Here is a 14,115-nt window from a genome sequence, read left to right on the forward strand (position 1 = left end):
TCGGATGATAAATATGTAACATTGACAAAAATAAGTAAGAAATACACTAAAAATACAAATATCACTTTTATAAAAAAAACGATAAATTTAAGAATAAAATGGTATATATATATATATTTTTTTTAAACTAATGACTAGTGAGAGAGCCGTTTCACAAAATGTATTGTGCAAACAGAGACAAGCTTGATGCATATGAGAATTGAGAACACAGTTCCAAACATGAGCTTTACTTGCACATTCTAGTGTGTTTTATTAGCTGTTATGTCATAATTTGTAATGTCTGAGAGCGGAAACAAAGCAGGACAGCTTAAAAGATAAGGTAATATAATTGCAGAAGAATTTATATAAGACAAAGAAGAAGGAAAATAATGGGGACCAACTTTTTAGTTCCCATGCACATGTATATATTACTAGATTTAATAATTAATTAATATTCTGATCCATAACCAATTGGTGGTTCATATTTTTACATGCATCGCTCTTCATTAATCTTAACGCCGGTAACCTCAGCGATCTTTCCGTCGTTTCCACCGCCTCCATCCTCCTCCGCCATCAGGCTAACAAGAAGATCCGCAAATGCTCCTATAATAAACTTGTGTGTACTTTTAGGGTTCAGTGCAAGGTAACACAAGAGAAGCTCATGCAAGTATTCCCCGTTAGCCTTGACGTCGATCAAGTCACGCGCCTCCACCATTTCCTGCATGGATCTCCTGAAATCCATGAATGGTTGGGAGAGACAGTCGGACGGCGACACTATCTTCGACAGTCGTCGGGGGGATATGTTCGTAACCGTCGTTAAAGGATTCATTTGCGTTATCGATGGGATTAATGGAACTGCTGGCTGATACAGTACCTGATGACTCCGGTGTAGTGGCGACCGATGAAGGCGGTGTTGATTCAATGATGGAGTTGGAGCTACCCGGAGAAGTGAAAAAAAAGCGCTGGGAAGCAAAAACGGTGGCGAAGTCGGGTTCGGGCTCAGGGTCGAAGGAAAGAGATGAGGAGAGGGTTAAGGATTTGGAGGTTGAGTAGTCGAAGGTGCTGTCATAGAGGGAGTTGTAGTTCTTTAAGTTGGCTGATGATGCGGTGGTGGTGGCGGAGGACGTTAATAGACGGCGGCTATCATCGGGGGTTAGCAGCTGCGACGAGGAAGGTTGGGAGGCTAAAGGGAATCTGATCTTCTTGAAGCAGAGGTTGAGGTTTTTGCCCAGACCGTTTGGCATGATTTTGGCCCCAAAAAAGCACAAGGAAAATGAAGTGCGAGCTTATTAATTCTGTTTATTTCTGTGTGGTGTTTGGTTAGAAAGAAAGTGAGATGAGAATGGAAGGGGAAGGCTGAATTAATATATTTTGTGAATATTGGGGGAAGAGAAGACAGAGATGATGGCGAAGTTTTTGATAATCCATCATTTAAATTCAACGACCATTTCTTCAGTACTATCTTACCAGGTATCATTCACCAGTACTATCATTTTATATACCAAGTATCAACAAGGAATATTACATTTTCAACAAAATTAATTTAGAATTTAAATTTAAATATTATGTAAAAGACGGCCACAACCCTAAACACAAATTATAAACAATCTTTTATTTGTATATTTTTTAAAATCTTCTCTATTTAAAATATTATAATATTATATATATTTTTAATAAACTATTTGATATTTATATTTTTTATTTTTGATAAATTTTCTACTTTTTAACAATTTTTTATTTATATTTATAAAAAAATTATATATTCGGTAATTAGATTTTTCACTTTTTATAAGTATATTATTTGTGCTTTTCCAAACGATTTTAGAATCTATAACATTAAGTACTTATATTTATCAAACATACATAAAATTGTTCATATTAAATAACTAAAAAAAAAAAAATTAATTTCAAATTAATTTTTTTACAATATATCAATTTTTTTTTAAAAAAACACATGTACCATGTTTGTAAACTAACAATATTTCAAAAAAAAAAGTAAACTAACAAATTCAGATACTAAATATTTATTGTTTACCAAATATAAGTACTAAATTGATTCAAAAAAGAATCTCACAATTGCAAAAGGTGACAAATTCAAATACGAAATAGTATTAAAAAGATAATATGAGATCACAACATATGATGTTTATCAACAAAATTTAAATATAAAATGGTATTAAATAGACATTAAATTACTCGATCCGACACATATTAGAGTTACAGAGTTATGTAAAATTATTGCTATACATGGTGGAATTATACATAAATGCAGATGATGAAAAGTGGTTTAGGAAGCTAATTTTGAGGGGTGTGAGATGAAATGGTTACGCAATGCGATAGAAAGAAAGGGAGAGGTCAGTTCGGTAGGTTGCAATATGGTCCAAACACTGTTAAAACGACCAAAGGTAGCAAGCAGCACATGGTGGTGGGAGCCCCTAGGTCGACCAATCCATCACATCTTGCTTCCAAAGGACCCGCAACCACCGGTTCAGGCAGCGACGCTCTTCATTATCCACTTCCACTCCACCGTGCTTCTATACTACAAACCCTGAAGCCGTGAAAATAAGCAACTGTTGCTTTAGTTTTCATACAAGGACGTTGCAACAGGGTGACCACTGCCACATTACAAAATCTAAAGCCGAGCACGAGAAATCTACGTCAATTGGAGCATGAAACGTAAAATATATATAACCGGCCGACTCCAACATCTGTTTCTTACTGTTCATACTATCCAACTAATTACTGCTCATTACAACAATATTGGGATCTTATGTTGAAGCTCATATGCATGAAAATCGTTGTTAATTTGATAGGAGAGCTGTGAATTCAATCATACTAAAACTCTTCTGGCAAAGACACAGATATCTCAGTTTGCTCTTATAATATCACGCAATCAGAGCAATGCCATTATTAACTTTGTTGTCCAATAAATAATACCAACAAGTTTCAAACCAACGTCCGCACGTGATCACTGATCACATGGCAACTAAGAGTATTATTGTACTGTCAATTTTTCGGATTGAAATGAATAAAAATGGAGTTACGATCTGTAATATAAATCATATGTAAAAACAGGAAGGCCACAAGATGACTAATCATTGACCTATAAATATTTATAAAAAAGAGCCTTATTTCTCATGTCTGTGATACAGTTGTCAGGTAAGAGGGGAAGAAGATTATGTGGGAGAGTGGGACTTGAGAAGGAGAGCATCATCATGAGGTTTCAGATCTTAGAAATGAGCTGTAGGGAATTGTCCTGGTTTGGGATCTCTCTCTTCCCCATAAGCCAGGCAAACGTGCTTTGTGAAACTTCCTTCCTAGCCTCTTCTGTGCTGCAACCAGGCAGGCTCTGCAATATTATGGGATATACTATTATTTAGTCACTAATATCAATAGTCTTTAAGATTTGTATAATTTTCTTCTTATCAATTTGCAATATTATACATTTCCTTTTTTTAATAAATTTGCCCGTTTATTAAAACAACCATCACCAACATAACCTTTTTTGTTGGGAGCTGTTTTGATTCCCAATGAGAGATTTCATGCAATAAAGTTGCAATTTGGGGAAGATTAATACTAGAAAGGGTACGTACCTAGGGATGACAACTTAATCCGAACTCGATGGGTTCCGACCGATCCGATCGGATCGGATTTTTTTTAAAAAAATCGGATTTGAGTCGGGTTTAGGGTGGAAAAAATCTGACTCGACCCGAAAATATATATAATTTTACTCTATATATTTAGGGATAATTACAATAATACCCCTCTATATGTAATTTTTTTTCAATTAAGTTACTATTTTTATTGAATAATAATTTTTTTTTATTTCGGGTCGATCGGGTCGGGTGAAACCTTAATTTCGTCAGGTCGGGTCGGGTCACGGGTGGATGGCCCTTTCTTCTCGGGTCGGGTCGGGTGACCCAAAAAGCCGACCCGACCCATTGTCATCCCTATACGTACCAACGTTGAGAAAAAAAATTATTGTCTTTTTAGAGGATTTATGTTCGAGTTGTCGGGTTTATAGAATGTATATACATTGTCAATGATTAAGAAAACTTCTAAGTAAATATGATTTTATAATCGCTCCAAATTATTGAAGAACCAATTATATGTTTTAACATATCTCCAACGGGAAACTCATCGGACTATAAGCCCTACCAATTGAATGGATAAACATGGCAGCTTCTATTTGTGTTTGCATTTTCGTTGTGAAGTCGTTTTCTTGGGCCAACCCAATTCAGATTCCTTTTACAAAACTTCATTGGTCCAATTGCAAATTTGTGCACTCGTAGCCCGTGACCCCGTCACGTTTCTATTGAATAATGATATATTTTACCATTAAAAATATCAAACTATTAAAACTTAATAAATTATATTTATATTTTTATAATAATACAAATTTGTTTCATCTTAATCAATCAAGACTGTACAACAAAAAATGAGATCCACACCAATAATAAAACTCGAACCTTGAAATATCTTAACATTCCAACAGCTCCTGGTTACAATTTACAACATGTCCATTACGACCCTTGCCTTGCTGCAAATTTCGAAGACAAAACCTGGAAGGAAGGTATAATATGCAGGCATTCCGGCGGAATCATCTTAATCGTGCATGTTCACCTTAGCGGCTTTTGTCATCGTATCCGCCACTCCACCCTTGACTCCTCGCTCTAAGCTCTGCAACTTTCACCGCTACAGCATCTTCGCTTGTCACAGCTTTATCCTGAGGCAACTTTGAAAGAGCATCCTATTGCAATGAAAAACAATTCCCCAGATTTGTCAATTCCTTTTTTAAACCTAAATAAGTAATCTTATACGTGCATGGTGTCTTAATATTTACCAATAATACATCTGACATGTTAATCTTATTGACGTTCTGCGCTGCATCGGCATTGAAACTGGCGGCGGCTTGGGCTGTGCCGCCCAACCCAGCACCTTGCATTTCGTCGCCTGGTGAAGAAAATTTTAATATTATCTAAAATCATACAATATGTTTACAATATTATTTTTAAAAAATATATTTTGAAGAAAAATTGTTGATGAAAATATAAGAGTCAATTAATAAATAAAATTTTTCAAAGAACATCACGATAAATTAAATAAATTTTTTAAAAAATATGTTGTCAGAAAGACCACTTGAAGTCATGTAGAGCGGATAATTCAAATATCTCAAAATAAAAGAACAATTTCAAATCAAAATGAATTTTGTTCAACAAAATTTAAGATCATAAATTACTTTATTTATTTCAAAAAAATCATCTAACCAGAAACCGATAAAATGATTAAGTGTTCATCATATTTTGATATCTTACCCAACCAGCAGAGTTGCAGTACTTGACTATATAATAATTATTAAAAGCTCACTTATATATTTTTCTAAATTAATACTAAAATGTTTGATACTGTCAATTTCAGGTACTAAACTAAAACATAATATAAACTAAAATATAATTTAAATTTAAATCGGGAAATTGAATTTAAATATAAGTTTTTTTAACTAAAGAAAAATGATAAATATATATTTAATCTTGATGCATAACGTAACCTCTCATCGATCCTTGGGGGAAACATATAATTATGTACGGATAGTATTTTTTTCCCTTAAAAAGAAAAGAAGAGGGTGACGCCTGGAGCGCAAAGAACCCCCAAAATCAGGGTCTTGCTGGTAGTTTCTAAAGTTGTAAGAGAAGAATGTGAGATGATTTAGAGATCCGATTTTTAAAATAAGTTTCAGAATATCATCGTTAGGTCCTTAAATAGGGCCAAAGTTTTAGTAACTTGAACAATTAGGCAACGGATTTTGAGTTCCTCGGCAGGGAGTTGGGGTATATTATTGAACAATATACATGGAATTGCAATTCAATCGAATTGATGTTTCCTTTCGTTACAACTTCATCTATTTACTGCGGTAATTTTATTAATTGGCCCTTTTTTATTTGTAAATGGCCAGCCTGAATGTACACCACGGATCATCCATCATGCAACAAAGCAGTAAGATGTACCATAAAACTGTTCCACTACATACAAATATAAAACCAAACATTTCGCTACCAAAAAAACCCTTCATGGCTTATCATCCTGATTTACCCTGGCAGCTGTGGCCAAAGTATCCGCCACTCCTCCAGGCGTCGGCATTGACTCAGGTTTGTCACTCACCTCCGCACCTCTCACGCCATCAGCATCTTCACTTGTCACTGCTTTATCTCGAGGCAGCTTTGCAGTAGCGTCCTGTCCCCCAAAAAAAAGGACGAATTAATTGGGAGTTACTTTGTCTGCAATCTAATCGGTTAAGACTTAAGCGATCAAAAGTGTTAAATGACTTATTACCGACAAAACGTCCGATATAGTGATCTTATTGTAATCATAAGCCTCACGGTCATTGAAATTGACAGCAGCTTGAGCTTTGGACCCGAGGCCGGCTACGCTACTACCCGCGGCTCTCGCCTCAGCTGCTCGTATCGCTGCTACGTCGCCTCGGTCAACCGGTTTGTCGCCCACGGAGATAGCGGCTGCTTCCAAAGCTTCCCCAATGGAGATGCCACTAGAATCAACCGCACCCGTTACAGTGTCCGGTCGCACATTTCCAGCAGTTGGAGTTGGAGATGGGGAAAGGGTTGAAGGCGCAGCACCGATGACATCGAAGACATCGCCGAAGTCGATACCTTCCTGGTCAGAAGCCTGGAGTCTTCTCGGTTGTCGCTGGCTCATTTTTTATATTGGGTAATTGGTGAGAAGAGGGTTCCGGAGAAGCATTATACGGCATATAAATGCGTAATGTACACGTAACTAAGTTTGCACGTTTCAGCTTGGAAAAGAGACATTTGGAGCATAGGTGAATGGGTTTGTGGACTTTCCGGGGTAATTTGTAGCCTCCAAATACTAGCAACATCGACATATGGCAATGGATAAGGATTGGGTTTAAGTTGAAGTTGATCCTGGTCGGTCATTTCTCGTATACTTGTCTGGATGACAGATAAACAATTGCAAAGTTCAAGGAAGTCGACAAAAACAAATCAATTTCTTCCAAAGGCCGGTGCGTAGCAAATTCGAACGTTTTGTGGGGTCAGTATTTGGATCAATATGGGCTTTTCTTGGCCCAATATGCCTAGGCTTTGAATGTATTTATGTGTAGTTACGTGTTTTAACAGATATTGCTCACATTTGTTTTATTCATATGATTTGTTTATATTTTTTGTTCTTGTCTTTTATTCTTTCCTTTCAGTCTGATATGTGCTCGTGTTGCTGTCATGTGTGTAGAAAACGCGTCCTAGTTCTATTAGGAGTGTCTTCTGTCTATGTAATAGAAAAGGGTGCTTGTGAGTGTAAATAAATACATATCTGGTGAATTATTTGTATAACATTCGTTTATTAAGTTAAATAAATGAGTATAAATAAAAAAAAAATTGTTCACTTAATAAACGAACGAACACGAATAAAAGTGTGTCCGTTCGTTTATATTCACGAACAAACTCGTTTATAAGCTTGTTTATCAAATTGTTTATGAGCTCATTTATCGAATAGTTTATTTATGTTAATGAACAAACTCGTTTACCCGGTTCTCATTTTCTCTTTTTACATTTTAAATATTAGTGAAGGTAGAGATTAAATTGAATAAATTTAAATTGTGAATTTTAAGGAGTTTAAGCACTAGTGGTGTATATTGAACACACGATAAACGAACACTAATCAAACACTAAACGAACATATAAACAAACATATTCGCGAACAATAAATAAAATGAACATGTACAACCTCAAAAATAAATAAACACAAACATGATATTAAAATTTTAAATGAACATGAACCGAACACGAACATTTTCAAAAATAAATAAACGAACACAACACGATATTAAAAATTTAAATGAACACGAGACGAACACAAACACTTAAAAAATAAATAAACGAACACAAACACGATATTAAAAATTTAAATAAACACTAGCCGAACACGAACACTTTAAAAAAAAATAAACGAACACGAATACAATATTAAAAATTTAAACGAATACGAACATTATCTTATTCGTTTAAACTCGGTTCTAAAGGTGCCATATTGAAGAATAATCTGCAGTAGATATTAGGATAGAAAACTATTTTTTTATGAAACATATTCGAGTAAAACGTCGGTACACATGGTTGATTCCAAAGAGGTACTCTTGGGCTTCGTCCGGCCGGTCACAAAATCTGGCGGTTCCTCCGTCATTGAGGTTGTGCTGTATGGCCAGTGTTTTGGGCGAAGCTTCTACACCATATTCCCCGATTCACAAATTTTCATTTTTATTATTGAAAGTATTTTTCATCAGTTCAAATAATTATACATTATCGATTACATCCTTCACACTCAACACCGTGTTTAAATAAAAAGAATAGGAAGGGGAATGAGATCCTATCAGCAGTTGGAAAAAAAGGTGGTACGAGTTTTGGGACCACAGTCCATAATAATTGTGATCCTCATCCTCATTTAAATATATCCTTTGGGGGACCTGACGTTCATAATCAATTCAACCTTCTCAAATTTGGACTTATCAAAGTATCAAACTTCTCAACTACTACTAATTGTTTAATTGTTTTACTCCTCTACGCATTGATCCAGAAAGAGACAACAAGAGTTTAGATCTATTTCATCATAATTAAATCCATAATTAAGATATGCTTAAGGTTATTCTTTAATAGTTTGAGATGATTATAAATAGTATTTATTCATAATTTTTTCAACTAATAATAACGTAACATTCTTTAAACATAACTGCTCAAATTTTAAAATAAAATTGAAGAAATAATATATTTTATCACGGATTAATCTTTTTAAGGATGGTTTACATATTCTGAACATATAAAGCATAGTTAGTATATATTATAATCACCTGAAAGTGAAAAAGGACAGTTGTATGAGTGAAGTCATTAGAGGAATGATGATTGATGTGAGTTGATGAATAAATAAAGATAAAGGCAAGTTTACTTCTCAATCATGCATCATTTACGTACTGAATGAAGTCAATCATTTAAATAATTTACTCAAACAAAATTAATCTCACACTCTCTTATCTCATATCTGCGGGGGAGAGGGAAAAGATGAAGAACCGCCAATATTTGGTTAACAGTAATGAAAATTCTTACTTCTCGTCTCCATCCGGTAGCATATTGATATCGGCACTCGGACTGCAAAAACCTTTCTCACCTCTGCATTACAACATTAAAAATTGATCAGAATCTGCGTTGAAACCTAATGTAATCGTGTGTTGATTTTTGAAAAGAAAGTTGGGTTTTCACCGTACATGTAAATGTCAACTTTCTGTTCAAGATTCTTCTTGCATGTGTGACAAAAGCTAAGGAAACTCCCGGGGTGTAGGCTTGGGTTCATTATCCGGTACACTAAAGTAGCTTTCCACGACGCAGTTATCGAATATATGTGTGGTTCTGGGATTAGGACCGTGAGATATCACGCATGTATAATCCTCAGACAGCTCCATCTCAGTAACGGGAAGATCCTTCGTATAGATACCAGAACCAGGGTAACCGAATGTTGGCGATAAATATGAATTCCTGGTCTTGATTCCAAAATCAGTAGGTGGGAGTGGAGGAATCTGGACTCTGGGTTCCGTCCCAAACAAGACCTTTCTTTTGTTTGGCTCGCAAGAACCGTTGTCTTCACTCTGTTATCGTTGTTGTATGTATTGAGTATAGCAAGACCAATACCTTTTTGGTTCTGGATTTCCAGGTGAGAAAAGTTTGGGGGATTTTGGACGGGTTAAGGCAAAGGGATTACGAAAGGGAAAAAAGGGTTTGTCGAGGATTGAAGTAGGGCTCTTGATAGCTTCGGTTTCAGGGAGGGATTTTGAAGTGAAAGCTCTGATCTGGGAGAATCGAAGAAAGATGGGATTGGGTTAGTGTAATTCTGGCAGGGGATGCTTGAGAGCTGTGATCAGCCATTAAAGCTTGCTTGCTGGTCACTGCTCTGGACCTATTCCTCAGCATACTAAGCTTATAATCAGAATCAGACACCCCAAGTTCTAACATGAAACAACTGCACAAACAAGCCAAGAATCAGATTAATTAAGAACCAAGGAAAGAGTTGGAAAGTCGACGAAAAGGCAAGAACTCACCTGGAAATGAATGTCACATCACCATGGACGGAAGAAAAAATCAAGTTTTGTTTTAATGTTGAGAAACAAAGGTTTCTAGAAAATAGGAGATGAATATTATTAATTGATTTTCAAAGAGTACACACTGTTATAGCTCACACTCAAGTCTAACTGTTATTAACAACTATGATAACAATTATAACAAATAGCCATAACATCCTCCACAGATCAGCTTACTAACATTTTTCCTACTTTTTCCTTCTCCCCCGAGAATCGACTAGACATTGACCTTTGCGCGAAAAAACTTCAAATTATGTTGTAGACAAGCTTGGTCAACCCATCAGCTACTTGATGACTAGCAGGAACATAGTTAACTACATCTGTTGACTGTAACTTTTTCACGGATAAAATGAACATCACGCTCCACATGCTTTGTCCTAGCATGATAAATTTGGATTTGTAATTATAGCTACTGCACTATTGTCACACCACACCACATGAGTCTTTGACTGCTTAACCCATATCCAAGAGAAGAGCACACACCATGTTGTCTCCACAGTAACATCAACAACACTTCTATATTCTACCTCCATGGTGGATCTTGAAACAACTTCTGCTTTTTATAACTCCACATAACCAATTATCACCCACAAAAACACAGTTACCTAATATAGATTTTCGATCATCTGTATTTCCGCCCAATTAGTGTCAGCAAAAGCAACAACATGCAGACCTGCACATCTGAGACTATAGCCAGACCATGATTAAGCATGCCAACCAACTATCATAAATCCTTTAACTGCAACAAGATGACTTTGCCTGGTGTATGCATGTATGCGCTACCTTGTAATGTTAAACAAATATGGATGTATGACAGGCATAGAGAAGCGCCCCAACAATACTGCGATATTTATAAGCATCAGGAAACAGATTCCTCCCATCCTGTGTAAGCTTCGATGTGCCAGCATGGGTGTGGATGCAGACCATTGTTCATCTTTGTCTTCATTAACAACTCCAAGATAAACTTATGTTGACTGAGAATTAACGTCTCACCATCTCTTAACCTCGATGCCAAGGAAAAAGCTAAGCTCTCCAAGGTTTTTTTAAAGTAAACTTATCGCCCAACAGTTTACGACCTCTTCAATTTGCGCATTGAGTCTCCTGTTACCACTATATCATCCACATAAACCAACATGTACAAATACTGCCCTCTAACACAACGAACAAATAAGAAGTATATGCCTTAGACTCCTTAATCCTATTCGATAAAGCACTGTTTTAACTTGACATGCCAACCTGAGGCCCCTATCTCAAAGTCTCCTGTTACCACTATATCATCCACATAAACCAACATGTACAAATACTGCCCTCTAACACAACGAACAAATAAGAAGTATATGCCTTAGACTCCTTAAATCCTATTCGAATAAAGCACTGTTTTAACTTGACATGCCAACTCTGCGCATTTGAGTCTCCTGTTACCACTATATCATCCACATAAACCACATGTACAAATACCGCCCTCTAACAACGAACAATAAGAAGTATATGCCTTAGACTCCTTAAATCCTATTCGAATCAAGCACTATTTTAACTTGACATGCCAACTCTGAGCCCCTATCTCAAGCCATACAAGGCCTTTTAAGTTTATACTAGTTGAGTACCATCCGAGCCCTTTGTCAAACCCAGTGGTTGCTGCATGAACACATCTTCATGCAAATCTCCATATAAAATGCATTGTTCACATCGATTCCGGCGTAACTGTCAGCCCTCGTTACAGCTAAGGACAAAACCACATTAAGCGTAGAAAATTTCACCACATGACTAAACTTTCATTGAATTCATGACCTGGGACTTGTGATATCCTTTTGCCACAAGTCGGGCTTTGTATCTATTTCTATAACATCAGGGTTCTTTAACTTAAACAACCACTTATACCCAACCACAATTTGCCCTTTAAGCAATGGAACAAGTGACCATGTACCATTTTTCTATAAGGATTCAAGTTCAACATATACAACATTCTTCCATGAATGGTTCCATACTATCATAAGCAACAAAATATACTTTAGGCTAGAAACACCATACTTTCTTCTAGTAAGCATCGGATGTTGATTCGTCCTAGTCTCCTCATCAACTCCTGCACCGAAAACTCCACACCACATGTATTCAACACCTTAGTGCAGGTCTCCATATCATTACCAACATCACAACATCTTTAAAGTAGTCTCTAAAGTCGAGCTTGAGGACTCACACCAAGGTATTTCAGACACATTTCATATGCCAGCTCATTACTCACATTATTATGAGTGACTCAACAGAACAGAACTACCCGAATGACTGCTGCCAGCTTGCAACTTGCTAACATCAGCAACAATCTCAATGGAACCCGATTTCGAACACAACCCTTAGAAGATGTACGAACATTCTTGTTGTGTTGTCAGTCATTGACTGTTCCCTGCAGGTTTTTCGAACTCGGAATAAACGACGCACTCCTAAAGGAATGATCATTGTATCACAACTGACCACAAAATACAAATAAACCCTTCACTTTTAAAACTTAACTTGGCCCTCAATTTCATCAAAATATCAGTTTAGTCCATCAACCATATCCTCAGTTACATCTCAATCATCGTGAACTATCACGTCGTATATAATAATTAACGATAAAATCACCGGTAAAGGACTACATAAAAATTTTCTTGAATTTTTTGATCATATTAAGTATAAAATATGTCGATGACCACGTTATTTTTTAGAAAAGTTTGAGAGCTACATTAGCCTAATAGTATCACAAAACCCAGCCAAAGGGTACTATTGTTAGCAATGATTTATTTCTACCTGCTAATAAAAAAGAAGGCACCTTTGGCTTTTAGTATATTAACCATTGAGTGATGTTATTTTTTGTTTAAATAATTAGAGTGATTACATAATTAGACTAAAAATGGTATGAGAGCAATAAATTTTGGTTATATAGCTTCAAAAGCAAAAGATTTTAGCATACACAAAGTTTAAAGATGACTCAAATTTCGATTCTTCAATCGGTCCATCACGGTTGACTCCTGTTAAGTTATCGGCTATTTTATTTTGATATCTTGTTATATGTTGAATCTTTACTTCCCATCTATTTTACAGTAATTTCGAACAGCTTCTGCTATGGAGTTCCCTTGCAATATTCTTACTTTCATTAATCACTCTCGCTATGCCCAGCAGTTTGTTTCTAATATTAACTTCTTAACTCTCCTTACAGCCATACATGTTTGAGTGTATCATGGATGGCATGGTTAACTTGTTTGCAAAGAATCTTACGCCTGCAGATAGGGTTGTTGCTTCTGCATGCATGGGAAAACAAGGCATAAAAGGATATCAAGCACCAATAATTTGACATTAAGGCCTCCTGAGATAGGAAAGAACAATTCGAATCATGATAAAAGTGGGATAACTTATTCAAATAAAGAAAAAACTATAGATAAATAATTAGTACAATATGGTATTCATATTCAATGGACGTAATCTATGGAGTATAGGAACGACAAGAACATGGTGTTAGAGGTGAGAACGACAAATGTCAATTGTCATGATGACCCTAAAACACAACGAAACAGAACACAGAGAAGATAGGCCCCCAGTTTTATCAATCAACAAATTCAGCAACGAAAAAAATAAGCTTCTCTCAACCTAGTGTTGGGGCAGCCTACTATCCTACCTTTCTCTTATTCCATTATATATGAGAATAAGAGTCAGCTAATTTTTTGTTTGTTTGTTTGATTGAGTCCATTAGTGCAAGTGCCCCCTTTGATAGTAACGCTTTTTTCTTCTTTCTTATTTTCGTCAGACAATAAACTTTAAGGGGCTGTTTGTTTGCCTCTTAATAGAACTATTCATGCGTTTGTTTCGCACCTCTAAATGATTCAGTGCTGACTGATTCAGCAAAATAATGCTGAATGATTAAACACAGAAGTACATTTTGAATGATTCAGAGCCATTATCAAACAACATGTCACATTCACAGCTTTTAAATCATTCAGCATTTGAATCATTCAGTATTT

The 14,115-nt window shown here is 36.0% G+C and overlaps 1 protein-coding gene and 2 pseudogenes across 1 annotated transcript; all 3 read right to left on the reverse strand.

The window, feature by feature from the left end:
• Positions 1-360: 360 nt before the first annotated feature.
• On the reverse strand, positions 361-1,340 carry LOC120167660 (annotated as a pseudogene).
• A 4,614-nt stretch (positions 1,341-5,954) lies between these two features.
• Positions 5,955-6,792, reverse strand: LOC120167648 (late embryogenesis abundant protein 3-like). The gene is made up of 2 exons (XM_039176596.1): positions 6,310-6,792; positions 5,955-6,210 (listed from the first exon to the last, which is right to left on the reverse strand). The coding sequence occupies exons 1-2, from the start codon at positions 6,688-6,690 to the stop codon at positions 6,046-6,048; spliced, it is 546 nt and encodes a 181-aa protein (XP_039032527.1). The 5' UTR covers positions 6,691-6,792; the 3' UTR covers positions 5,955-6,045.
• A 2,286-nt stretch (positions 6,793-9,078) lies between these two features.
• LOC120167752 lies at positions 9,079-9,965 on the reverse strand (annotated as a pseudogene).
• Positions 9,966-14,115: the final 4,150 nt, after the last annotated feature.

The sequence above is a fragment of the Hibiscus syriacus genome, unplaced genomic scaffold (assembly GCF_006381635.1).
Source record: "Hibiscus syriacus cultivar Baekdansim isolate YM2019G1 unplaced genomic scaffold, ASM638163v2 tig00111693_pilon, whole genome shotgun sequence".
Lineage (NCBI taxonomy): Eukaryota > Viridiplantae > Streptophyta > Magnoliopsida > Malvales > Malvaceae > Hibiscus > Hibiscus syriacus.

What these genes read in the sequence shown, in the direction of transcription:
- LOC120167648 (XM_039176596.1), bottom strand. Translation starts at nt 6,690, where the DNA reads ATGAGCCAGCGACAACCGAGAAGACTCCAGGCTTCTGACCAGGAAGGT. An exon ending in CTATATCGGACGTTTTGTCG is followed by an intron (nt 6,211 to 6,309) that starts GTAATAAGTCAT and finishes TTTGGGGGACAG; the next exon opens with GACGCTACTGCAAAGCTGCC.